Raw genomic sequence first — 24,897 nt, forward strand, 5'->3', positions numbered from 1 at the left:
AAATAAGAAGAAAGACAAAAAAACATAAAAAAAAAAATGCATTAGGGCAATTACATAAATTTGAAAAGCTTTAGAATTTTGGCAGATGCCATGCCACTTAATGTCAAAACGATTATAACAAATCCTTGTTCATTTATCAGAATTGACCACAAAGGTTACTAAAAATTGCATGCAAATTCATTGGTCACAAACAGTGGGAACCATTTTTCCCGCATCAGACTTTTTTTTTTTTAATCCGTTGACATCAGTAGCATTTTCAAACAGTTTCTACAGAAATCGTAAAATATTTAATATGAAAAATAGACTAGAATATGAAAGCGACTTGATCACAACTTTATTTTATTGTGATTTTGAAGTAAAAAAACTCCGCAGCAACAAAACTGCGGAAAATGTTTCTCATGGCCATTATATAGGGTAAGTTATATCCTGCATTTTAAAACCTACCGTCCGTAATCGACAACCTGCCAAGTGTTTTATGTTTCAAGGGTTTTTTTTTTTATTATTTATTTATTTTTTGTCATTCAAATGCATATATTGTGTATATTTTACAACGAAGACAGCATGGGATCGCATGGATCCGCTTCGGCTATGTTTCAAATCCTAGTACACTGTCTACATAGACAGCATCACAGGCGCGTTGATGCCGCGCTCTGTGTAATGAGCTCACTAGGTTTTGAGACAGCTGTGCGCGTGTGCGACTCTGGGGAGGATGGTTAGGTAATATCCGCAGGACTTAACCGGGGAAAGTTGTTTCCTGAACTCTTGTTGCAGTTTTGTTGAAGGCCGGACCTGCTGCACTTCACACAGGAAAAGGAAGACGGATGCGGGCGAGGGGAAGAATATCGAAACGAAATGAAAATATTGAGACAAATGCCGTGAAACCATGGAAATGTCGGACACGACAGCATCGCGCAATGAAGAGAAGAACAATGGTATGAACAACCAGTTCATCTTAAACGACAGTCTAAAAGTAGAGGTTTGTGTCGATATAAACACATTTGGGCAATTATTCCGAGATTGTTGCGATGAAATTAGTAAGTAATTACCATTTCAGCTTGGCGTGCAAACATATCTGATCATGTAAACGTTAGCTGCCGAAGCTCTTAAATAAGACCTTGTATATGCATTAAACAAAATGTGGGCATGCTTTGAGGACAGTCGTGTTTTTGCGCCGTAAAGTTTTAGGTTCGGTATTTGCCGGATTTTTGCTTTCCCTTGCCACTCTTCTATCAAGTAGACGTTCCTGCAAAGATATCACTACCTCGATTAGAGTTAACAATATTCAGCCAGTGTATATCGAAATAAAAAATACATACAAAAATACATTAAAAACTCCTACGTCTATTTTAGCTGCAGAGAAAAGCTTTGACGCAGTATCACGGTACACGATGCTTAAGGGACCGTCTGAAAATTTCACCAACTGGTTTAAAACGATAAAATTATTGTAATAACAACTTTTAACATTTAATTGTACACATTGTAAAACTTGTAGTACCCAAGAGTGACTGAATAGAGGTTAGAATACCTCATTTTATACAAGTACATAACTACAATATATTTCTTGATTTTTTTTTTACTTTACTGTACGTACAGTAAACACATTTTTTTTTTTTTGTTGTTGTTGAAAAAACACTGAAGTGAACCAAAAGTTTTTTTTTTTTTCCAAATATTGTAGTAGGTTTCTGGTGGCCAGACTTTTTTTTTTTTTACCACAGCTGAAATCTTGCCAATACCTCCCTTACTGTATCTACAGTACACAAATATTTTTTGTGAAAATAATTACAGTAAATTCACCAAAAGGTTTTTTCATATTCCAAAGGTTGTAGTAGGTTCCTAGTAGCCAGACTGACATACTAAAAGTGACATTTTGACAATACCTCCATTACTGCATGTACAGTATACTAATATTTTCATGAAAATAATTGCAGTAGTTCACCAAAAGGTTATTTTCATATTCCAAAGGTTGTAGTAGGTTCCTAATGGCCATTTTGGTTCTGTTCCGCCGTCGCCATTGTGGTTGGTGGTACCCAAAATGTAATCAAGAAAGCAGTTCCCTCTATCTCTGGGTGTTCTGGGTCAACTAACAACGAGCGACGCACTGCCTCCTCATCCTCAGTCACCCACTCCTTCACCTCAGTGGTTCAATGACATGTCACTTCCTCATGCGGTGCGTGTCAACCCATTGCGGGATCCTCTGATCCATGCAGATCCTCTTCTCATTTAAACTGACTATTCTTGTCCTCAGCATTCGTAAGCACTCCCCAGTCCGGCTCGCTGGCTGCTGTGGACAGTCAGACTCCTTTATACCAGTTCACCAGGTGCCCACCCAAGTTCAAGAGTGTTTGTTTCACGACAGTATCCAACATCGATGCCCCAATTTTACATGGAGATTGCAATCTTGTTAGCAAAAGACGCAACCGAGCCTGTCTCTATGGCAGAGGTAAAGATAGGCTTTTACAACCTGTGTTTCATCATGCCCCAAAAAAGCCTTAGGTTTACAAACAAGTCCTGGACCTGAGTGTTCTGAATCCGGCCCTGCACAAGCTTCCCGTTTAAGTTGTTGATGCAAAAAAGCATTCTTTAGTGCATTTGCCCTCAGGACTGGTTCCTCTGGTATGCTTTTGAGGGTCAGTCATACAAATACAAGGTCCTGCCCTCCGGCTAGTCCCTGTCACCCGGTTTCTTCATGAAGGTCCAACCACTCCCTTTCGTGATCAGGTGGTGAACCTGCAAGGTCCCCCGGAGGAGGCAGACCCTGCCCTCACACTGCTGAGTCCTGTTCTTGTCCTGCGGATTTATGTGGACCATATTTAGTGTTTCAGAACATCCGAGCAGCTCTTTGTCTGACACCTGACTTCGTGCTTGTGTGAATGCCCTGCTGGCAGCCCCTGCACATGGCCTTGTGCTCCACGCTGGGATTCCTGGTTTGTCGATGTTGTGCATTTATTTTTCCACAGTGTACACTATTATCACTATATGCCACTATTATCTGTGGAGTACCTCAAGGATCCACCTTAGGTCCACTTCTTTTTAATTTATATATGCAACATTTAGGAGATATTAAAAGGAGGCATAACATTTCATTTCACTTATATGCTGATGATACTCAGCTGTACCTACCATTAAAAGCTGGCTATTCCATTGAACCCTTATTGGCCTGCCTTGTGGACATTAAGAAATGGTTATCCAGTAGTTTTCTTCAACTTAATGAAGATAAAACAGAAATAATCGCCTTTGGCTCCCCAAAGTTGCGAAGTGCTGTTATAAAGGAGCTTGGCAATCATTTCTCCTCAGTCTCTTCACAGGTCAGAAATCTTGGTGTCATTTAGGACTCTGAACTTTGCTTGACTAAGCAAATAAATTCAGTTGTTAAGAACCGTTTTTATCAATTACAGATCATCTCGAGACTGAAATCATTTTTGTCTTTTCATGACTTGGAGAAGGTCATTCATGCTTTTATTACTTTTCACCTTGATTATTGTAACTCATTGTATTTGGGTCTGCATCAGTCATCCATTGCACACTTACAGATGGAACAAAATGCTGCTGCAAGGCTGTTGACCAGGGCAAAGAAAACTTATTAAATTATGTTTTTCCTTTCATGGGCATGCTTTCCTTGGTACTTTGTCGGAAATTATGCAAATCTCACCAACCACAGTTCATTGGCTCTATCTCTTCTTAATAGGGATGTAATGATGCACCCCGAGCCGGTTGAAAATCTATACAAATATGTAACGATTCAAACCGGTTGAGATGTGATACAATTGGGGGTTGGAGTATATATGAATTAGGGTTGTGACGGTGAGGAAATTTTTCACTGGTTAATCGTCGTGTGACAACACCAGTAATACCGGTATTACCGTGGGGGCGGGGCGTTCCCTCTTCTTCTTTCTCGCTTTCCTTCGCTTTTAAATAGCTTGTAAAAGTGGCATGTGCATTTTACATTCACTTTCAAATAGTGGCAATTTGGCGTAAAGCAATTGTTTGTTTTTAGTTTGTTTGAATTTTCCATCTTTTCCTGCTTTCCTCGCTTTTAAATAGCTTAAAAGCGCTGTGCGTATTTTCACTTGAGAATTAGCGGCAGTTTGGGGCTTCAGTTTGCTTGAATGCAACAACAAAATACAACATCAAACTCATTTTTGGCCTGTATATAAAACATAGAACTTTTGTTAACGAACCAAATAAAAATACTCCCTGCCATAGGGCAGGCTATGCCTAATATAAAATAACAAATAACTTACATAAAGTTTAAATAGGTAGGCTATACAAAACTGGAAATAGACTAAGTAAACATGTATAATATATAACCAAATAAATAAGAAACGTAGAACGTTTATTAGCAAAACAAGTAAGAAAGCTTGGAGGCACGGCATACATCTTGATGTCAAAATAAATAATTGACACAAAGTTAAATAAAAATCAGCAAACAATGTGGAACCAATTAAATAAGATTAAAACTTCCAAAATCACCTTAGATAAACGGCAAAAGTCAACAGGCTTTTCAAAATCCAGAATATTTCCAAACAGGCGCTTTTGCATTTCGTGTCAAAACTAAATCATCCACCATCGTCATAGACCATACAGTCTATGGTCTCACCTCACTCTTCTTGTCAGTCAGCTCTCCTCTCCTCACTGGGTAAATTAAATCTGATCTGTGATGCGACTGTGTTCGGCAGTTTTTAATTGTAGTGTCTGTTTTTTTTACAGAACTAAATGAATAAAAATATAAATAATATAAATAAATATAAAAAATAAAATGACAGTGGGGGTCGGTGCCGCGGTGGGCAAGAGACGTAACTGGTGTTGTGACTTAACAACGGTATCACCGTCAAAACCATCTATCGCAGCAAGCCTAATATGAATGTATCTCTGAGGGGAACTGTCTCTAGAAACTTTTTTTTTTCATCTTGCCTCTGTATAATGCATATTGAAGTGCTGCTTTGTTTACAGCGGTAACCAAGGAAATGCTGTATTGCTGCTGTTCCATAAGCGCCACCTGCTGTCAGAGAGTGAACCTGAGGCCCAGTTTACACTAGTGCGTTTTCATTTTAAAATGGTGTTTTAGAATGAAAACGATCCTCGTCTACACTGGCGTTTCCGTTGCATTTCAGAAACGATCTCCGTCTACACTACACAACCCAAAACACATGTCACATGACCATTCATGCAGGTACAGCCATAGATATGAATGAGTAGATTCCCTGTTATTTAGATCGCAGATGAGTCAACGTGCTTGGAGCGATCGAATGGGGAATCTACCTATACATCTATGGGTACAAAAATGCGCATGATGTTATTATTTACACGTTCGTCAAGGATACACAGATCGAATGTTGGCAGCCACGCCATCGTTTTCTAAAGTCTCTAAAAAAAAAACTTAATAAATAATTAACAGGAACATAATTTCTTTTCTTTTTTTTTATTATTAATTATAGTAACTTTTTAATAAAAATATTTGTGTATTGTACTTACAGAAAAGGAGGTATTGGCAAAATTTCACCTGTAGTAATTCAGACTGGCAACTTGAAACCTACTACAAGCTTAGAAATAGGAAAAAATACTTTCTGTAAATTACAGTACCTTTTTTTCTAAAAATGTTTGTGTACTGTACATATAGTAAAAGGGAGGTAGATTTCAGTTGTAGTCAAGTCAGTCTGGCTACTAGGAACCTACTACTTTTTTGTGAATTACTGTAATTAGTTTCATAAATGTATTTGTTGTACTGTAAGTACAGTAAGGAAGGTGTTCACAAAGTAAGTCTGTGTGCTCAGTAGGCATGTACTATTGCCAAAATCCATCTTGTTAATGAAGTAGAGCTCTTCTATGTGTGTCACTTATCTGTCACGCACCTATTTTTGTATTATGCATCTGTATTAAACGATTCTTTAAAAATAAGACAGTATAGGAGAAAGGGAACAAGGCTATTCAGAAGAGTTTCTGAAGTCCTTCTGTGTTTTCCTTCAGTAGAAGCTGAAGCAGACCTGCGGATGCAGCTAATCGAGTGTCGAGCTCAGCTGGAGCACTGGCAGGGTGTGGCGAGGATCTGCGAGCTTGGCAAACAGGAGGAGCTGCAGGAACTGCAAAATCAATGCGACCAGGAGATTCAGTCCTTGCACGAGGCTCTGAGAGGTGAGGAGTGAGAGAGAGGGGGGATTGAAGGAGTGTGGTCACCTACGGTGGAGGTAAAGCACAAGTCTGATCGGGCATTGTTGATTAATCATGGAACTTCTGTGGAGAAACGCCACAGTGCGTCTTTAGAGGAGTAGCTCATCCAAAAAAAATTGTTTTTTCAATATATTCAATATTTGCAAGTCGTTCCAGACCTGTTTTTTTTCTGTGAAACACATGAGAAGAACAGTTCTTTCCATACATCATGATAATAATGACATTTTGTACCCAAAAGTGCAAAACGCCATAAAAAACTCTGTTGAATTTGGCATGAAATGGAAACTGTCATCATATTTATTTCACTATTGTGACGAATGGCTTCTCTAATAAGAGAAAAAATAAGGATGGGACTTGATTTTGTCTATCAGGAATTGACTGGATTTGTCTTTTTTTTTATTGTGAGTGCAAGTTACTGTAGTCTGGCTACTAGGAACCTACTACTTTTTGTGAATTACTGTATAAAATATAAAAATAACAACTTTATTTAACAATTTCTTCAAGCTCTTGGATTTCATCAAAAATATCTTAAGCCTGTGAGTGAGAATCTGATTTTCTTAAGTTTTATACAAGTAAACACCTCCGTAATTTACTAATAAAAGGTAGGGGTGACTTACTTTTCCACTTTAAAGTAAGGAGGCCTCTAGCTAATAAAGTTATAAGGCCAGAGCCTTCTGCAGTGACATTGCAATGACCTTGTTATCTTTCAAAATAAGATACAACTCATTTCATCCCTGCTGACATATTTAAGTCTGCGCTATCGCCAATCTCATTCCTGTATGCAACACTCACTTTTCACAATCCAATTAACAATCAAATTCCTGTAGCTTAAACAGTAGAGCATAGCGCTAGCAATGCAATGGTCATGGGTTTGATTCCCAGGGAATGCATGAACTGTTAAAATGTGTACCTTGTATGCCGTGTAAGTCGCTTTGGATAAAAACATCTGCCAAATTTGTAAATGCATTTGATAAAATTGCATTTACACTTTTTTTCTTTTTTTTTTTTATATATTTTTTTTCTTGCTCGATAAGCCGTTGCATTTAGAAGTATGTTAGAATTCAGAAGTTCAGTTGATTGCAATTTCATTTCATTTAACCACCTTGAATGTAATGAAATGTAATTTAACCCAAAGAACTGGAAGCGACAGGGAATGTGTTTCAGTGTTACTTTGTGACTGATCCCACATTTTTCACATCCTGTTTTTTCCCTCATCTTAGAAACAGTTGCTCAGTATGATGCTAGAATATCTGTTCTGCAGTCAGAACGAGCACAGTGGAGGAGAGCCGCTTCGCCCAAGGAGACTAAGGTTTGTGTATTTCTGTGTCCTGCCTTCTCTTTTTCTTTCTACCCCGTTTGTACTGAGGATAAGAAATATGTACTGACATTGTTTCCCTTTATGAAAGATCTTTTGGTTTCTGTATTATAATGCACTTGTCACTTCTACATTTTACACATTTCTTTGTGCATGCAGGGGATCTCTAAAAAGGACAAGGTGGAGGGTACCTCTCCTCCACAGGGTGATTCCCCTCCCCCGCGAGGTGATGATCACGAGGGCTCAGGGTCAGAATCTGATCCACTGGAGCTGTCGACAGAGAATTCAGATACAGAGACAACAGGCCTTATGATGGACTACTTTCCCAAACACTGTGACTCTGCCTCCCTGTCTTCTTTCTCTCTGGACACACCCTCTTTGCCCCGACATCCGCCCCCTCAAGATGACACCGCCTCCTTGGTGTCCACAGGAACATTGGTGCCTGAAGAGATCTACCTGCCACCACCGGGACACAGACTGGTCACGCATGCAGACTGGGACAAATTGCAAGCACAAGTCAGTATGCGTCTTGTTTTTCTAGCAGGATTCCCACGACCATGGAAAACTGTATCAGCAATTTTTAAAATTGTGGTTACCAGGTGTGGAGAGGTCATGAAAATTAACAAAATACTAAAAAGTAATGGAAAGTTTTTCTAGTTACACTTGGCTCTAAATCATTTAACAGCTATAAATTACTCTTATAGGTGTGGGACATTTCTAGCCTGTTGTTTGTTAATCAGTGCATTAGAGATCACCCATGTCAGTGCATGATGTCTTTCAGCTAACTTGTTGAATCTGATATCATGGCATTTTTAGCTTGTAGAGCTTCAAGAGGAGGTGACAGAGCTTCAAGAGCAGAAAGCTGAGCTGGAGAGGGAACTGGATGTGCAAAGCACAGAGACACAAAAACAGGTCAGAAGCTCTGTTACTGTCTTTTGCCACACAAACCAAATAAAACACATTCAGAATCAGGTGCATTGCTTAATATTTTTGTGAAAACAGTCATACAGTGATACATTCTTTTAATAACTAGAGTTCAAAGGGTCAGCATTTATTTGAAATAGAAACGGACTATTTTACCATCAGTTTTAATCAATTTAATGCATCCTTGCTGAAAATTATGTACAAATATTTTACTGACCCCAAACGTTGGAGTGGTAGTATATGATATATGATATGATATGATATGATATGATTTGATATGATATGATATGATATGATATGATATGATATGATATGATATGATATGATATAATATAATGTGACGTGACGTGACCCTGGACCACAAAACCAGTTTTAAGTGTCAATTTTTCAAAATAGAGATTTATACATCACCTGAAAGCTGAATAAAGCTTATTAAGATAGGACAAGATTTGGCTGAGATACAACTATTTGAAAATCTGGATTGTGAGGGAGCAAAAAAATCTAAATACTGAGAAAATCGCCTTTAAAGTTGTCCAAATGAAGTCCTTAGTAATGCATATTACTAATCAAAAATTACGTTTTGATATATTTACAGTAGAAAATTTACAAAATATCTTCATGGAACATGATTTTTACTTAATATCCTAATGATTTTTTTGCATAAAAGAAAAATCGATAACTTTTAACCCATTCAATGTTTTTTTTTTTTTTGGCTATTGCTAAAACTGGTTTAGTGGTCCAGGGTCACATATAATATTTTTTCAATGTGGTTTAATTGTTTTGGGCATACACCCTGATATAGCAAATATACAGCTGATCACTTTCAAAGCAAAGATATCAAATATACTGAAATCAAATCAAATATATATCAAATATTGATATATTTGTGTTTTGTCTATTTCAGTTATCAGTGCTTCAGTCTCAGGTGCAAACATCTGAGACCCTTCTTCAAGACCTGCAGAAATCTTTTAGCCAGTCACAAAATGCCGTTCAGAGCAGATTGGTGAGTAGCAGCAGGTGAATGGTCCAGTCAAAGGGCAGCAGGAATCCATAATCTTGATGAGATCACGAACTGTTTAAGAGTCTGCGTGTACTTTTTCCAGGCAGAGCTGTCTTACTCTCAGAAGAGAGTTTGTAATGAGCTCTCCAAGTTGAAACGTGAAGACACTGATGTGGATGAAAGTAGCCTTCCACCCCACAGTCCAACACTAGAGGTATGTTTGTGAGTGTGTGTGTGTGTTTACAAGCAGGTTTGATGAAAGGAGGCCAGAGGTATGCAACAATTGAATGTTGTGTGTGTATTTGTCTTAATAAGTCATTAAGTCAGTGTGTATCTCTATGCATAGGCAGCGCACTGTGAGGAGAGGCTTCGTATTGAAATAGTCAACCTACAGGAACAGCTGGAGACACGTACAGAAGAGAGCGGTCTGTCTATATCATTAGATTACATTACATTTATGCCTTTGACATACATGTTTTTACAAAGAGACTTTGCTTTCCCTCACTGTTCGTAAAAAGTTTAAATAAAATGTTTCACAATGAATCATTTCAATCACGTCTGGCATTTGTCCTGTTTGTTGAAGCTTCTGATTGTGTTTTCTCCTCAATGACATGTTCTTCTTTTTGTCTCTTCTCCTCATCTTTCTTTCACATCTGCCCCCCCCAGAGGTTTTAGAAGGTAAGTCATATATACTTTAACTTTTTGTCAATAGTGTAAATCCTATTTACGTGAGGGTAGGTGTTGATATTTTAGTGTATTGCCATGGAACTGTGTGTCCAGTGTCAGTTTGTGATTGAATTCTCTCTCCCTCAGTTAAGCTTGCCAGCCTGACCGTAGAGACAGACCGCATACAGGTCCAAAAGGAAAAGGTATGGCAGCTTTTAATTCTCAGGTGTTATTTCTTATGGGACTAGGTCGTATTCAAAAATGTTCTCCACATCTCTTTGCTTGTTTCTTTTCATATATGAGTTCACTGTGTGAATTCATTTTTTGAATTTCAAGTGCCATTTGCTTGTTTGCACTTCATTGGCACTGTAACCTTTAGGATTTCTCTGTAAGCTAAGGTCCTTTGCTTTTAGTCTAACTTGGCCTGCCAATTTCATTGTGACAAATGAACCGGAAGGAAGAACATCTGTATATTGCTGTCGTTGTTGTTATCATATTTAGAAAGTGTAAATATTTAATACGCGTGTTTATGTGTCTGTATTTATGTATCTGTGCTTGACTCATTTAATCAGACTACCAATAGTCAAGACATTTTTAACACAACATTACAAAGTAGAAAAATTATTTATCCCTTTATAATTGCATTCACAAAATTAATCTTGCACATAATGAGGTCATGTGAAAGCAATGTAGTGTAGTGTTGTTTGGAAAGTTTGTTGTATAATGCCTAACTGTTTGACACATTGAGTGTACAACGCAGTACGCTAGTATTCCAATAAGAACGTATCATTGTCCCATCTGTGTGTGCAGTTGGAGGCCGAGCTGCAGGAGTGTCGTGTGGAGGTGCAGGGTCTGCGAGTGGCGCTTTCTCACCTTCAGAAGGAGAACAAATCTCACACCCAGGAGAAGGTAGGGTCTGCATCTTGGTGTGAATAGGTGAATATCATTACATTTGATTATATAGTAGTTTACATCTCTCTATGTCTTTCAGGCAGCATTACAGCAGCAGTGTTTAGAGTGTCGCAGTCAGGTGATCAGTCTGCGCACTCAACTAGACACTAGTCAAGCTGTGCAGAAGGATTTTGTGAAGTTGTCACAGTCACTGCAGGTACTTCACTGATTTAGGATCAGCGTCCTCTTCGTCTAACCTGCATAAATTCTGCTGTGTCTGTTGACATAGTTCATCAATTGTTGATGGCACACATGACACAGGCTGTGTCCGTACTACATGATTTATACTCTGTCTGTGACAAAAATTTTAAGCTGAAGTTTTTTGAAATAGTCTTTTCATTTCTTCTCTCTGCGTTCTCAGGTGCAATTGGAACAGATTCGCCAAGCAGAATCTTTGAACCAAGTGAAGCACATACTAGGGGAGGAGATCGAAGACTCTGATTTACCTGCTGATGCCACATGAAACTGTATAAGAATAGGTGACATTTTGGCCAACCAAAGGGAAGAGACTCTGGTGGGCAAGGAGTTGGTCCTCAGAAAGGGCCAAGCTGAGGTGGGCTGCCTACATAACAAAAACTAAATAAAAAAAGACTGCAGTGACATGAACTGACCGGCCTTTCCTGCACTCGTGGGTTCACACTTCTTCTAATGAACTCAAACTATAAAGCATGATACCTTTTCAATCTGGACAAACTGGAATTGCTAATACTTGAATTTTGTGAAAGGCTAATACACTGACTACCAGCTGTACTAGACTACTAGACAGTGTAAGTTTTATCTCCCCGGCTTAATCCTTTTAACCTAATAGACACTGATGGATATATGTGACATATTTTCAGCACCAGCAAAATAAAAACCAAAAAAACCATACTGGGGGCAGTTGTAACTTTATAATATATATTTTTTCCTATATAACCCAGACTACTACAGATCTACCAGCCATCGCTATAAGAAAAAATTATATGTGCCAAAGTAACAATATCATTAATAAACATATAATGAGAAGGACTATCATAATATTTAATATTATTCCATATAATATGTTTTTCACCTTTATATGGTACTAATTATTTTAGCTGTCTTAAATAATGTTTTGAAGTGAAAGATTAAATGGAAAATGCATTATAATTGTTTGAAATGAGATGCAACCTTTTTACTACACTTTTAATAAGTGAAGTGTGATTAGTTGTTGACTAGATGCTAGTCTAACAATATATTAGTGTTTTAAAGATTAAATCTTCAAATTCATACAATTTGTATTCATAAGTAGTTACAATTGCCTCCAGCTTCACAGTCATGTTGAAATCTTTTATGATATCTACCAGCAATAGTGATAGAATATTCCTTTAAGAGATCAAATAAATATTACTTGAAATAAATTGCATTAAAACCTTAAAATATTACACCTTCAAATATTTTTTGTACCTCTAATGGTTTTTTGTTGAGACTTTATTTCAAAGTGAAATATTCATATTTACTGTTCTCAGGCAGATAGAGAACTTATACTGAAAAGGTGCAATCATTTTAACCTGAATACATTTTGTGTGTAACAGTTGCCCCCTGCTATAATACTACCTACCCTAGTATAGTTATTTGTGCATTCAATTTAAGGCCAAACTCACTGTAATGGAAAGAGCCAACATTTCATTATGAAGTATCTGGTGCCTGAGCCAATGAACAGTGGAAGATCAGTGGTATGTTAATGAGATGATAAAACACTAAATCTAAGTTTGAATGGAGCTAATAAATGTTCATTCATATCAGTGTAGCACAATGTTAGTAACAAATCTGAGTGCATTACATGTGTATGAAAAAATAAAGATGCAACTAAAAGACAGTAACGGACCACACTTGCTTTTTATACATCTCTTTATTTTAAGAATAGCATTTTCATTAGAACATACCGTTCATAACAATATATATATATTATATATATTAAATTAAGTCTTAATACATATACATAACACATTTTACTTAAATATTTTTTTTCCTTTCTATAAGGTTTTACATTTCATGAATGACTTTCACTGGTTCACAGTGGTTTTCTTTTCCACTCCTGGCCAACTTAATTTTTCTGCTGTTTTGCTCATTTCTTCGTTTTTTCAGTCCCACTTTTTGGACACTAGATTCTCATCTCTCTCTGTTCAAGAAATTTAATTATGTGAGACAGGATGGCTTAAAGATATTCCACAAAAAAAGTTTAAATAATCTAGGCACACATTGCTTTGAATCACAATCCTAAATGTATATTCTTAACAGTCATCTTTAAATATGGAAATGTTCTTTCACCTAATTGTTTTTATTAAACAGAATCAACTGTTTGAATTAACCAGACAAAAACACATGTATTAGGATGAATTTAGCATTACGACTGCATTTTCTCTGCTGATAATGATATTAAGATTGTGCAATTGCATTTATTGCTATATGGAGCACTACTGTACAGTCAGTCACTGATTCAGCAGTCATGAGGTCTGAGGAGCAATCAGCAATTGTTGATGTCAATCAACAAGCCAAAGAATGTAGCACAATTTGTCCATACACAAACAGACACGGGAATGCAGGCAGGCATGGACAGAGAGGATTGTGGGATACCTTGCTTTGTTACAGGACTATGGAGGGGAACAGGATTAGGCTGGAATGAAATACAGGGGTTGAACAGGGGATTGAGTGAGGAGGAAAAGTGTAAAGAGGAGGAGTATTTACACCACCAGAAGAAATGGAGCGCAGAGAGGAGGGTTCAAAAAAAGAGGACAAGAGATAGGTAAAGGAGAATACCATTTTTGAAAGGGAAATTAATAAGTAATCATAGGAATTTTTATTTGCTTGTTAAACAGTTAGTCAGGTCTTCATAACATACAGTAAGTTGTTTAAGTGGTTTTAACCAATATTTAGTTATGTATTTGTATGTTAACTTTAAATATGCTTAGTATGTTTAGAGTTTATTTTAAATATAAATATCCAGGATTTTTTTTTATTTTTTATAATTGATTAATCTTCTGCGAATCTTAAAACAGAATATTTTATCTAAATTTGTCAATATTTACCATTTGCTTTAAATGGTTACTTACCTTCCAAGTAGTTGCGGGAAACAAACTTGAGCAGCTCGTCAATGAGGATGACAGGGAAGGAAAGCTTCAGTACAATGAGCCACTGGGTCACGGTGAGATGGGTTAGCTTGAAGATCAACTGTTAGAGGGCAAGGCAGAGATTAGCAAATAACAGCAGATCATAAAAAAACAGTTGGATTGAAACAGAATGATGTGATGAATTAAAATATTGCCACTTTATTTTATTACTGGATTTGCAATTGAATCAGTGTTTGGGACGTGACTTGGACATGAGAGAAGTGTCTCCTGGCTGGGCCTCATATGGTCTCCTAAGGCTCCTGGGCACACATCTTTCATCACCCTCTAGTGGCAACCCCTTTAGCCTGCATAGCGATATTACTAAACACATGAACTGAACCAAATTCAGCATGCTGGATGGACACAGACAGTACTTACAGGCAGAGGGTCCACATAGATGATCATGAAGTGCAGAGACATGGAGAGACTCATGGCTCCCACCAACCACGGATTGCTCCATGGAGGCATACGCACCAGAGACTGATTTTCGGATAAACTGCGAAACCATGCACATTGTATGTTACAATCAGCATAAAAACATTTATGTACAGCTCCTTTATGATGTTTGGATTTGGGAAGTACTGACCTGTTCAGAGCGTTGCACATCTCAATGGTGACCAGGACAGACAGAGCCATTGTCATGGGAGGAGCAGCCTCGAACACCTCACATTCAATGCCAGCAAAGTCCTCGTTGTCAGCAGTGCACTGCATGAAGTGGGACTGGGGACAGAGAATAATAGGTAAAGCATTATTATTTTATTGTGAAATGTGTCTTTTATAGTTATCTATTGTTTCATTCTCAGTGTTCAGAGACATCAACCATCAATTATTGTATCCCTGTAGCATTAGCTAGATAATGCTAAATTCTCACCAGCTGGTAAAAGGAGACCATGGGGCCATCTTCACAGTAAATGAACCACCAGCCAGCAGCAGCGACAGTTGCAGCACCAACATAACCTGAGAGAGAGATTGAACAGAATCGTTAATGTAGTCTTGAGATAATCAGGCAAGGTTCAATATCACTGAATACTCGGTGAACCTAGAATGGACCAGAGATGAAGGATAAATATGGAAAGTAGCACACCTCCAATGGTCAGGTATCTGAAGAAGAGCCAGCCAGAGATGAGGGGCTCTTTGGGGGAGCGGGGAGCCTTGCCCATGATGTCCAAATCCGGGGGGTTGAATCCTAGAGCGGTGGCAGGAAGACCGTCAGTCACCAGGTTCACCCACAGAAGCTGGACTGGGATCAGAGCCTCAGGAAGACCAAGAGCAGCAGTCAGGAAGATACTGAAAAAGATGGAGAAAATAAATCAGGTTTAGAGTCAACCTTTTCAAGATTCCAGAGGGTAAATGTATAAGAGAGAGACTGTCACTCACCACACAACCTCTCCGATGTTGGAGGAGATGAGGTAGCGGATGAATTGCTTCATGTTGTTATAAATGGCTCTGCCCTCCTCAACGGCAGCCACGATGCTGGAGAAGTTGTCATCGGCCAGGACCATCTCAGAGGCTGACTTGGCAACAGCAGTGCCAGAGCCCATGGCAATGCCAATCTCTGCCTTCTTCAGGGCAGGAGCATCATTCACACCATCACCAGTCTGGAGAGTGTAGAGGAGGTAGGGCATTGCATAAAAACGCAAGCATGTTAAATATATTTCTGATCAAGTGACCAAGATACAATTTAAGCTTTTGTAAAATTTACTATAATTTGCACCATTCAGTTCCCTTACCATGGCAGTGATCTCATCAAAACCCTGAAGGAACTCAACGATCTTGCTCTTGTGGGAGGGCTCAACACGAGCGTAACAGCAGGCCTTACGCACTGCCTCTCTCTGCTGGGCCAGTGGCAGGTCATCAAACTCACGGCCAGTGTAAGCACGGCCTGTCACATCCTCATCATCACCGAAGATGCCAATACGGCGGCATATAGCCACAGCAGTACCCTTGTTATCACCTGGGTAGGAGACATTATATTTTCAGGGTTATTTCAATATATTTTTGCTAGTCAAGTAACATTGTTGAAGACTGAATGCAAAAAAAAAAAAAAAAAAAATTTAACAAAAAAAAAACATACAAATACAAATAAAAAATAATGTACCAAGTTAGACAAATATACAACTACCAAGTTAGACAAAAATACAACTTTTTTTTCATTATTGTTGTTGTCATTGTTACCATTTCATTTTTTTTTTTTTCCAGAAATAGATCAAAAAAAGCCGAAGCTCAATCAATTGTTGAGTCACAGAGCAGCAAGCAGATTGTCAGTCTTCCCGGAATGCGGCATACACAGGCCAGCAAAGTGATGCAAACAGTGATGTGTTTTGGTGCTGTTTCAACAAATATCGGCACTGATTTGAGGACTGAACATGATTCACCTGTGATCATGATCACACGGATACCAGCAGCCTTGCACAGCTCAATGGATCCAACAACTTCTTTACGAGGAGGATCCAGCATACCAACGCAACCTACGAAGGTGAGATCAGTCTGTGAGGAAAGCAAAAAAAGGAGGGGTTAGCTTTATCAAAATTCAGTTATCATGTTAGTTGAAATACAAATGATGTCCCTGTCTCTCTTTCACACAAATACCTCATATTCTGCAAACTTGGTGGAATCCTCCAAGTTCATTTCCTCCTTTCTCAGGGGATTATCACATGTTGCCAGTGCCAGGCAGCGCAGGGTATCACGGCCAGTTCCCCATTCCTTGATCACAGCCATGATCTTATCCTTAACTGGACTAGTCAGGGGCACACGGTTGGTTCCGACACGCACATAGGTACATCTGTCAATCACACCCTCAGGCGCACCCTACAACAATAAAGATTTTGCGATTTAGACTCTCTTTAAGGTAATCAATTTTACTAGGTCTTTTTTAGGATTGGTCTTACCTTGACAAACATCTTGTTTCCAACAGGGGCCTTGGAGGCCTTTGCAGGGGAGCAATAGACAGACATGGACTTCCTGTCACGGGAAAACTCGAGAGTAAATTCCTTCTTCATAAGATGCTTGATCACCTAGGAAACCAAGAGAAGAAAATTACATTGATATTACGTTTGAAATGGAATTAAATGAAAATTCAATCTTGGAACATGAATTTGACAGTTGAACTATTACAAAATATCTGACCATAAACTAAGTGTGTAGAAATACCACTATCATAGATATCCTTTTGATATTTCAGTCATAAATTAGGGCTAAAGATTTAAACTTGGAATTGCAGTAAATTCTATAGGACACAATACAGCTGACCAACATGAACTTAGAGAGCTCTGAAGAGGATGAGGTTCTTACAGTGCAGCATGTGTTGGCTCTCTCCACCTTGGACACACCACGGACATCAGTGCCAAATACGTTCATCTTTTCAACCAGGCAGCACAGGGCAGTCTCTGTAGCTTCACCCACTTTCTCATAGATTCCTTTAGACTGTAAAACAAGAGAGTGAGAGTCAAGCTCAGTTGTTGCTTCACAAATGCAAGATCTTTGATGAAAATGGAATAAATAGTTTGTTTACCTCATTGTAGTCCAGAGAGGAGTCATTGCACAAGGCACAGATGGTTGCCAGCTCCACAAGTCCATCATACTGGCCACACTTGACAGGAAGTCCACCCTTAGTACTGTACAGTAAAGTAAGGAGAATGGTGAGCCTTTCTGTTTGCATGAGAGTCACTTAAGGAATATGAAATTACTTACACTTCTCCCTCTGGTGTGTACTTGGATCCAGAAATGTCATACTGGTCAAGAGTCACAGATTCACCGTCCACCTTCTCAATGACGAACATCTAAATACCAAGAGAACAAAGCTTAAAACAGTGCGCAAAACAGAAGGGTTTCGTGGTTGTAGTGAGAGGATTGGTATATTGGTGCTTGCTTGACTTCTTTTGAAGCAAGACAATGTCTCTTACAAACCTTTGTAACACACATCTGGTTGGTGGTGAGGGTGCCGGTCTTGTCTGAACAAATGACAGATGTGCAGCCCAGAGTCTCTACAGAGGGAAGAGAACGGACGATCGCATTCTTCTTAGCCATACGGCGGGTTCCCAAAGCCAAGCAGGTAGTGATGACAGCAGGCAGACCTTTTTGGAAAATAAACAGATGTGTTGGATTTACACGAAGTCTGCAATGAAAACGTGAATCATGAATCTTGTATGAATTTTACTCTTGATTTCACACTGCTGTACCCTGATTTGTATCATGACTCCTGTATTCTCACCTTCGGGGATGGCAGCTACAGCAAGAGCAACAGCGATCTTGAAGTAGTAGACAGCACCGCGGATCCAGGAGCCACCGTGAACGGGGTCATTGAAGTGGCCAATGTTGATGAGCCAGACAGCCACACAGATAAGGGAGATGACTTTGGAGAGCTGCTCACCAAACTCATCCAGCTTCTGCTGCAGGGGGGTCTTCTCCTGCTCAGTGGCAGCCATCTGGTCACGGATTTTACCGATCTCAGTGGAGACGCCGGTGGCAACAACAACTCCGATAGCCTTGCCAGCGGCGATGTTCGTGCCCTGGGAAAATGAGTGGGAGAGAATGTTTCACTGGAGAAAGAAGAGAGGGACAACAAAAAGCTGAAGAAAGGGAAACTCACAGAGAAAAGCATGTTCTTCTTGTCTTGGTTGACAGCCCTGTGGTCAGGGACAGACTCTGTGTGTTTAATCACACTGACGGACTCACCTGAGAATAAAGTAAGAACAGAGGTGAGAGAAGGATAAAGATAAAGATATATGCTATGTTTTGTGAGTATTGGGAGGTAACTGGACAGATTTTGTGAATCAGAGACAAACCCGTGAGGATAGACTGGTCAACACGCAGAGTTGTGGAGCGGATGGCCGTGATTCTGATATCAGCAGGGACTTTGTCACCAACTACACAGGAAAAAGTTGAGAATTAAGAACACATATATGAAGAACAATTCATACTCAAATCTCATAGTAAGATAAATACAGAAATACAGTGACACTTGGGGTTAGGGCAGTGGTTACCAACCTTTTTAAGCCCAAGATCCCTGACCTCTGCCTTTATGAAAGACAAGAACCCAGATTGTCCTACCAATTTGAGCCCTTTTAAATCAGTATTTTAATTAGTGATGCACCGATCATGATGTTTCATTACCCCCCCCCTTTTTTTACAAACAAATTGCTGATTTTAAAAGCAAATGTATTTATTGTTTATTTACTCTATAACAAGCAAACTGGCCTTAAACAAAATTATCCGTAGCCATTGGAAATTAGAGGCTACTACTGCATTTTTTTAATCACAATCCAAACAGAGATGCTACACACTTTGCATGAGAAGTTTTTGATTTCAATGAATAATTTCAAGATTTAAAGTGAAAACAGAACAGTCTGACTTTATCTTTGTAAAATTATGTTACATAAAACATAACTGCATGAAACAAAAACAGCAGACAGGCCGAATGACATGCAAATTCACTCTCTGACAGCAGGTGGCGCTTATGGAACAGCAGTGATACAGCGTTTCCCTGGTTACTGATGTAAAAAAAGCAGTGCTGCTCTGATAAACATTACTTTATAAGAGGTAAAAGAGAAGAAAATGGCATTGAAATTAAATACTTATTGTTAATTGTTTTTTTTTTATTCTTTTATTACAAAATCTTCTAAAACTGTATATTTAAAGCTTCTCTAGTGTATATTATTATTATTATATTCTTCAAGTCCAGGGCTGTCCAGTCCTGCTCCTGGAGGTCCACCTTTTTATTGAGTTTAGCTTCATCCCTACTTAAACAAACATTAACCAGCTAACCAGGGTCTTCAGGACTATAAAAAACATCCAAGCAGTTATGTTGAAGCTTCTCTGCAGGAAAATGGCTCACCAGATTGGCCCCCTGATCTAGTCTAGTCTGAAGAGAATGCCGCTGTCAATAATGTTTGCTGATCTATTGGTGAAAGATTAGAGACTCAAAAGGGGGACCTGTTCAAGGGGCAAATGCATGAAAGCAAAGAATGACAAGGACAAGCTGACCTTCAACACGTTGTAAACAAGTGGCCTAGAGAGAAAAAAATGAGTGATGAGGAAGGAACAGGTGAAAGAGGGAAAGAGAAGGGGCAAGGGATCGAAAGAACGCAAGTAGAGGAACAGGTGCTGGGATGTATTTATATACAGGCCTTTCTTTGCCCATGCTCTCGCCGGTTCTTTCGGCCTTTTCTGATCCTGTTACTCTCTATTCTTTCTCTCACTGTCATACACACACACACACACACACACACACCCCATAATTGCCTTAAAAGGACGCTCACACTTTCTCAAGGGCATGAGTCCCATATAATCCTGTCCCCTCTGCACATGTGCCTCATTACTTCACATCGCTGTGGTTACACAGTGTAACAGTTGACTTGAGGGTGTTGCTTACTCTGCATTTCCATTTTCAGACCATTACACTCTTCTTGCATGTTAGAGCATTATGAGATTGTTCTGTGTTAATGACGCTCTGCTGTCAGACACTCATGTCCACTGGTATACCTGACACTTCCACAATGTCTCCAGGAACAATCTCTCTGGCCTTGATCCTCTGTACGCTCTTTCTGTCAGCGCGGTAGACTTTGCCCATCTCTGGCTCATACTCCTTCAAAGCCTCAATGGCACTCTCCGCATTGCGCTCCTGTGAAAACAAAGTTCTTGATCAGTTCCTGCTCCCCTTAGTATTTTACACCTTGACGACTTTCTTCTTCCAAGGGTGTGCATACTTTCCAAATGACAGCTGTATGGGCCCTTGATAAAACCTGATCAGCCTCTAGTATTTTTGACAATGGATCTTTGTGAATACATTGTGAATACTGCTGTGCCTAACCTTTAACCTCTGATGTAATTTACACAAATTTCAAAATGCTTTTTGTCTACGTTTTGAACAATGTATGTACTATCTTACGATTTAAAACCTTATAAAAATGTTTTGTCTGAAAAGTGTTTTCTTTCATTTCTTTTTATTTAAAAATGTATTTAAAATTTAACATTTCTCTTTTTATTTTAACAATAAGTGCCCCTTAGTTTAACATTTTGTCATATAATTTATTTATTTATTTTGGAGGTTGCCTCTAGTATTCAGATTATTTTTGGGACACTGTTTTGGGGAGGTAAAATGGATGTGCAGTTTCACCTGCCATACTCCAACCACAGCATTAGCAATAAGGATGAGAAGGATGACAAATGGCTCGACGAAGGCAGTGACAGTTTCCTCACCTTCCTCAAACCAAGCCAGTACCTGATGAACAGAGAGATTGTGAGAGACACATCCAAGATCCATATGGGAGGTGTAAAAAAAATAAAATAAATAACAGATAATAAATTTTATAAATCCACCTCATCAGAGTCTGCTTAAAGAGACGATGGATGTATGTAAAATTGTGCACCAGTCTGGGTGTTTTATGAAGACACAAATTTGTATAATGACATGGGTATGACATAGGTATTACAATGTAAAGGTGGTTTATGAGGACACTAAATTGCTGCTTTTTTTGAAAATCTAAAAATGCACAAAGTGTCCTGCGAGGGGTAGGTTTAGGTGTAGGGTGATAGAAAATACAGTTTGTACAGTATAAAAACCATTATGCCTATGGAGAGTCCCCGTAAACCACCTATACCAATGTGTGTGTGTGTGTGTGTGTGTGTGTGTGTACCCTCTGAAAGTTTTGTGCAAGTAAGTGTCCCCCACCCACCCACACCTCATCTGTACATGAAGTTATGGTCAAGTGTGTTGTACAGTTGATCCAGTAATTCTCACGTGTGCACACACATTGCTCGTTTTATGGCATGATGGCACCTGCTGTCTGTCTTTCTCTCCCTCACCTTTACAGTCTCTCCACCAATCTGTCTTTCATTCCTTCCATCTTTGACCTTTGTGGGTGGATTCAGTTTCTTGTTCTGGCTTAAGACCACCTTAAAATAACACTCTTTACCTCTCTCTGTCTTAATCACTCACTCTCTCTCTCCTTTCTTTTTCTCTCTCTATTCTTTCTTTGTCCTTGCTTCTCCTCTAAGCTTCTATCTTGGCCTTCTAAGGCCATAATGGCAGCTGTGATAAGGCTCGACGAAGGCCTGAACAAAACAGCAGAACTAATGCTGTCTGCTTCATTTATTCCAAAACAGATTTGGAAAAAGAAAGAACGGCAGTTTTATATGCCGTCACTCATTCATTATCAGAGCAGCAAATTCTCAGATTTCAAGAGTGAGGGCATGTATATGTCTGGGGCTAAAAAAAGATACCTAGCACCTCATGCTAGCAGTGTTGTTTCATGTAACTATAAGAGTTCCATAATACCTGGCACATATAAACAGCTGGATTACTGTCTACCCATTATATATACTCTAGGCTGAAGGGTTACCATTTGGCTTGATTGACAGGAACGGATGGCAATGTGGTAAATGTGTCCCTGTCCTTCACATTCACATTATTAATCATTGTCTGCACCTCTAAATGAAACCCCATCCATTCATTAAAATGTTACAGCTCTGTGACAGTAAATCTAATGTTATGAGGTTTCTATTTACTTACAAAAGAGATGCAGGCAGCCAACAGCAGGATCCTGACCAAGAGATCTTCAAACTGCTCAACCACCAGCTCCCAGATGCTCTTACCTGAGAGAGAAGTTTTTTTTTTATATAGTTCAATCAGAAAGTCAATATGATCAATTGGTAAGCACACCAAGCATGATTTTGTTTGACTGTAAAGAGAAGTGCATAAATCAAATTGCATGTTTTAAAGCAACTGATTTGCATAAAAACAGACATGATGTCAATTCTACATCTAGGTGTTGTCATATAAATCTATAATAACAGTAAATTGAGATCTTACCTTCTTCGGCGGGCAGCTCTGTGATTGGTCAATTTGGTCCAGTAGACAAATGAATGGCAGAGGTGGGTAGAAACAGAACCATTAGAATTAGCCATTAATATCTTCCCATCAACAACCACCATAATATAGTATATTAAATGACGGTACAATTAAGTCTAGCCATTTGTCCTTCTGTTTGACCTTATACTGAAGTCCCTGTATGCTTAAAATGGGCCCTGTGTTTCAGCTGTTTCTTCTTTCTTTCCCTTATCTTAATCTTGCTTTTCCAACTTGATGTTATTATACTGCATAGATAAGTGCATCTGTTCAATTTCTTGAAAACATATCTGGAGATATATGCTGTCTCTAATTTTTAATGCATTCAAAATGGCCTGTTCTGTTAATTAGTCCTAACAAACATCCATTCAGATTTTTCAGATGCCTTCATCATTTGACCATGCTTTCCTCACCATTGAATCCGTACTTGGCTTGGCTTTTCTTGACCTGATCTGGAGCAAGGCCTGTGGTCTCGCTCACGTCAAAGTAGGCCAGGCATTCTGCTGTATCCTTGGTGTGTGCGTTCTCCATCCTGTCTGCTCAAAGGGGAGACTTCAAAAAAACAAAAAAAAAACACAAGAGAGGTAGATGACTTGGATTCCTACCCAGAGAAATGCAGACAATCCAGTTTTATGTCTTTTTACAGGTCATTGAGAAACTAATGAATCCCCTAGTTATAAAAAAAAAAAAAAAAGAAATCTGAGCAAAAGAGAGTACACACCAACACTTTTTAAAAGTGTGGGATAGGGACAAAACAGATGGCCCCTTGATTCTCTCTCCCCTCTCTCTTTCTCTCTCCTTATCCTCCCTCTGGAGCGCAGAGCTGTCAGAAAGTGCAAACTTTCACTCATCTCTGTAGAGTTTTATAAAGACACCAGACAAACCAGCTCCCAGGTCACACCAAGAGGAGGCCCCCTATTGGCTGAGATCAGACAAATATGGTGAGGAAGGGGCATGGCCTTAGGAAGAGAGATGGAGGGGTGTGATTGGAGCAATTCGGTGACAACTGCAGCAGGGGTGAGCAGCCTTAAAAGTGGGGTTGAAATTGTGGTGAATGGTGATGAATGATCACTCAAATGGTTTTGGGATGTTGATATACAGTAAGGGATGACCATGGGCTTGGCTTTTTGTGGGGATTAAAAACTTACAGGGCCTTGTTACAATTATGTGGTACAGGATTAAAATGTCTATCTATTCTGTAAGAACTGTAATGTGAAGGTATGTTTGAAGATCAGTGTTGGGGGTAACGCATTACAAGTAGCGTGAGTTATGTAATCAGATTCCTTTTTTTCAAATAACTAGAATTATAATGCATTACTTTTAAATTTACAACAAAATATCTGAGTTACTTTTTTAAACAAGTAACGCAGGTTACATTGTTTTCCCATTTATTCACTGACACCTCTCCTGTCCCCATGTTAAGAGAAACAGGAGTGAGGTGCAGAGGCACTTCCTTCAGCTGGAGGCTTATTCATGTCACTTTTGGTGTGAAAGGTCCTTTACAGTTGCCAAAAATATAACCTTTGGTTATAAGCAAGCTCAGCCTAGGTGACAAAAGTAACGCAAAAGTAATGTAATGCATTACTTTCCATAAAAAGTAATTAAGTAATGCAATTAGTTACTTTTTATGGAGTAACACAATATTGTAATGCATTACACCTAAAATAAACCAACCAAAACACTTCATAAAATATATGAAGATCTCCATCATCAGAGAGGATTAGCACCCAGGATGAACAGCTATGGAAAAAGTGTGAGGGTAAAACAATTCTTCAGACATGGCAAATGTGTTGTAAAACAGGCTGAGGAGGGATTAACTACAGCAAGAGTGTTTAAAGAGGGAAAGAAAGAGGAGAACGAAGGAGGACTGTTAAGGTAGAAATTAAGACATTCTTAGACTCTG

General features: G+C 38.9%; 2 protein-coding genes across 3 annotated transcripts; one reads left to right on the forward strand and one right to left on the reverse strand.

Annotated features, from left to right (window-relative positions):
* The first annotated feature begins 664 nt into the window (after positions 1 to 664).
* Positions 665 to 12,858, forward strand: LOC109057240 (rab GTPase-binding effector protein 2-like). 2 transcript variants are annotated; one of them, XM_042726321.1, is made up of 13 exons: positions 665 to 932; positions 5,965 to 6,129; positions 7,386 to 7,474; positions 7,640 to 7,996; positions 8,297 to 8,392; positions 9,309 to 9,407; positions 9,508 to 9,618; positions 9,751 to 9,829; positions 10,071 to 10,082; positions 10,218 to 10,273; positions 10,881 to 10,979; positions 11,062 to 11,178; positions 11,383 to 12,858. In XM_042726321.1, exons 1-13 carry the CDS (start codon positions 884 to 886, stop codon positions 11,482 to 11,484), a joined length of 1,431 nt encoding a protein of 476 aa, XP_042582255.1. In that variant the 5' UTR covers positions 665 to 883; the 3' UTR covers positions 11,485 to 12,858. The 2 variants fall into 2 exon arrangements, with proteins under 2 accessions (XP_042582255.1, XP_042582260.1); XM_042726326.1 differs by having other exon boundaries at positions 5,968 to 6,129.
* Positions 12,859 to 12,872: 14 nt separating this feature from the next.
* LOC109054187 (sarcoplasmic/endoplasmic reticulum calcium ATPase 1-like) lies at positions 12,873 to 23,546 on the reverse strand. Its single transcript, XM_042726312.1, has 23 exons — positions 23,408 to 23,546; positions 22,959 to 22,976; positions 22,659 to 22,741; positions 21,264 to 21,368; positions 20,630 to 20,768; positions 18,934 to 19,014; positions 18,738 to 18,823; positions 18,360 to 18,657; positions 18,056 to 18,222; positions 17,840 to 17,928; positions 17,661 to 17,763; positions 17,441 to 17,572; positions 17,038 to 17,163; positions 16,739 to 16,957; positions 16,525 to 16,636; positions 15,880 to 16,103; positions 15,527 to 15,747; positions 15,234 to 15,436; positions 15,021 to 15,106; positions 14,736 to 14,869; positions 14,528 to 14,645; positions 14,093 to 14,210; positions 12,873 to 13,161 (listed from the first exon to the last, which is right to left on the reverse strand). The coding sequence occupies exons 1-23, from the start codon at positions 23,523 to 23,525 to the stop codon at positions 13,124 to 13,126; spliced, it is 3,018 nt and encodes a 1,005-aa protein (XP_042582246.1). The 5' UTR covers positions 23,526 to 23,546; the 3' UTR covers positions 12,873 to 13,123.
* Positions 23,547 to 24,897: the final 1,351 nt, after the last annotated feature.

Source organism: Cyprinus carpio, chromosome A3 (genome assembly GCF_018340385.1).
Source record: "Cyprinus carpio isolate SPL01 chromosome A3, ASM1834038v1, whole genome shotgun sequence".
Taxonomy (NCBI): Eukaryota; Metazoa; Chordata; class Actinopteri; order Cypriniformes; family Cyprinidae; genus Cyprinus; species Cyprinus carpio.

What these genes read in the sequence shown, in the direction of transcription:
- LOC109057240 (XM_042726321.1), top strand. Translation starts at nt 884, where the DNA reads ATGGAAATGTCGGACACGACAGCATCGCGCAATGAAGAGAAGAACAAT. An exon ending in ATGCCGTTCAGAGCAGATTG is followed by an intron (nt 9,408 to 9,507) that starts GTGAGTAGCAGC and finishes TACTTTTTCCAG; the next exon opens with GCAGAGCTGTCTTACTCTCA. An exon ending in AGTTGTCACAGTCACTGCAG is followed by an intron (nt 11,179 to 11,382) that starts GTACTTCACTGA and finishes CTGCGTTCTCAG; the next exon opens with GTGCAATTGGAACAGATTCG.
- LOC109054187 (XM_042726312.1), bottom strand. Translation starts at nt 23,525, where the DNA reads ATGGAGAACGCACACACCAAGGATACAGCAGAATGCCTGGCCTACTTT. An exon ending in CCAAGTTTGCAGAATATGAG is followed by an intron (nt 16,637 to 16,738) that starts GTATTTGTGTGA and finishes CTTTCCTCACAG; the next exon opens with ACTGATCTCACCTTCGTAGG. An exon ending in TTGATGAGATCACTGCCATG is followed by an intron (nt 15,748 to 15,879) that starts GTAAGGGAACTG and finishes TACACTCTCCAG; the next exon opens with ACTGGTGATGGTGTGAATGA.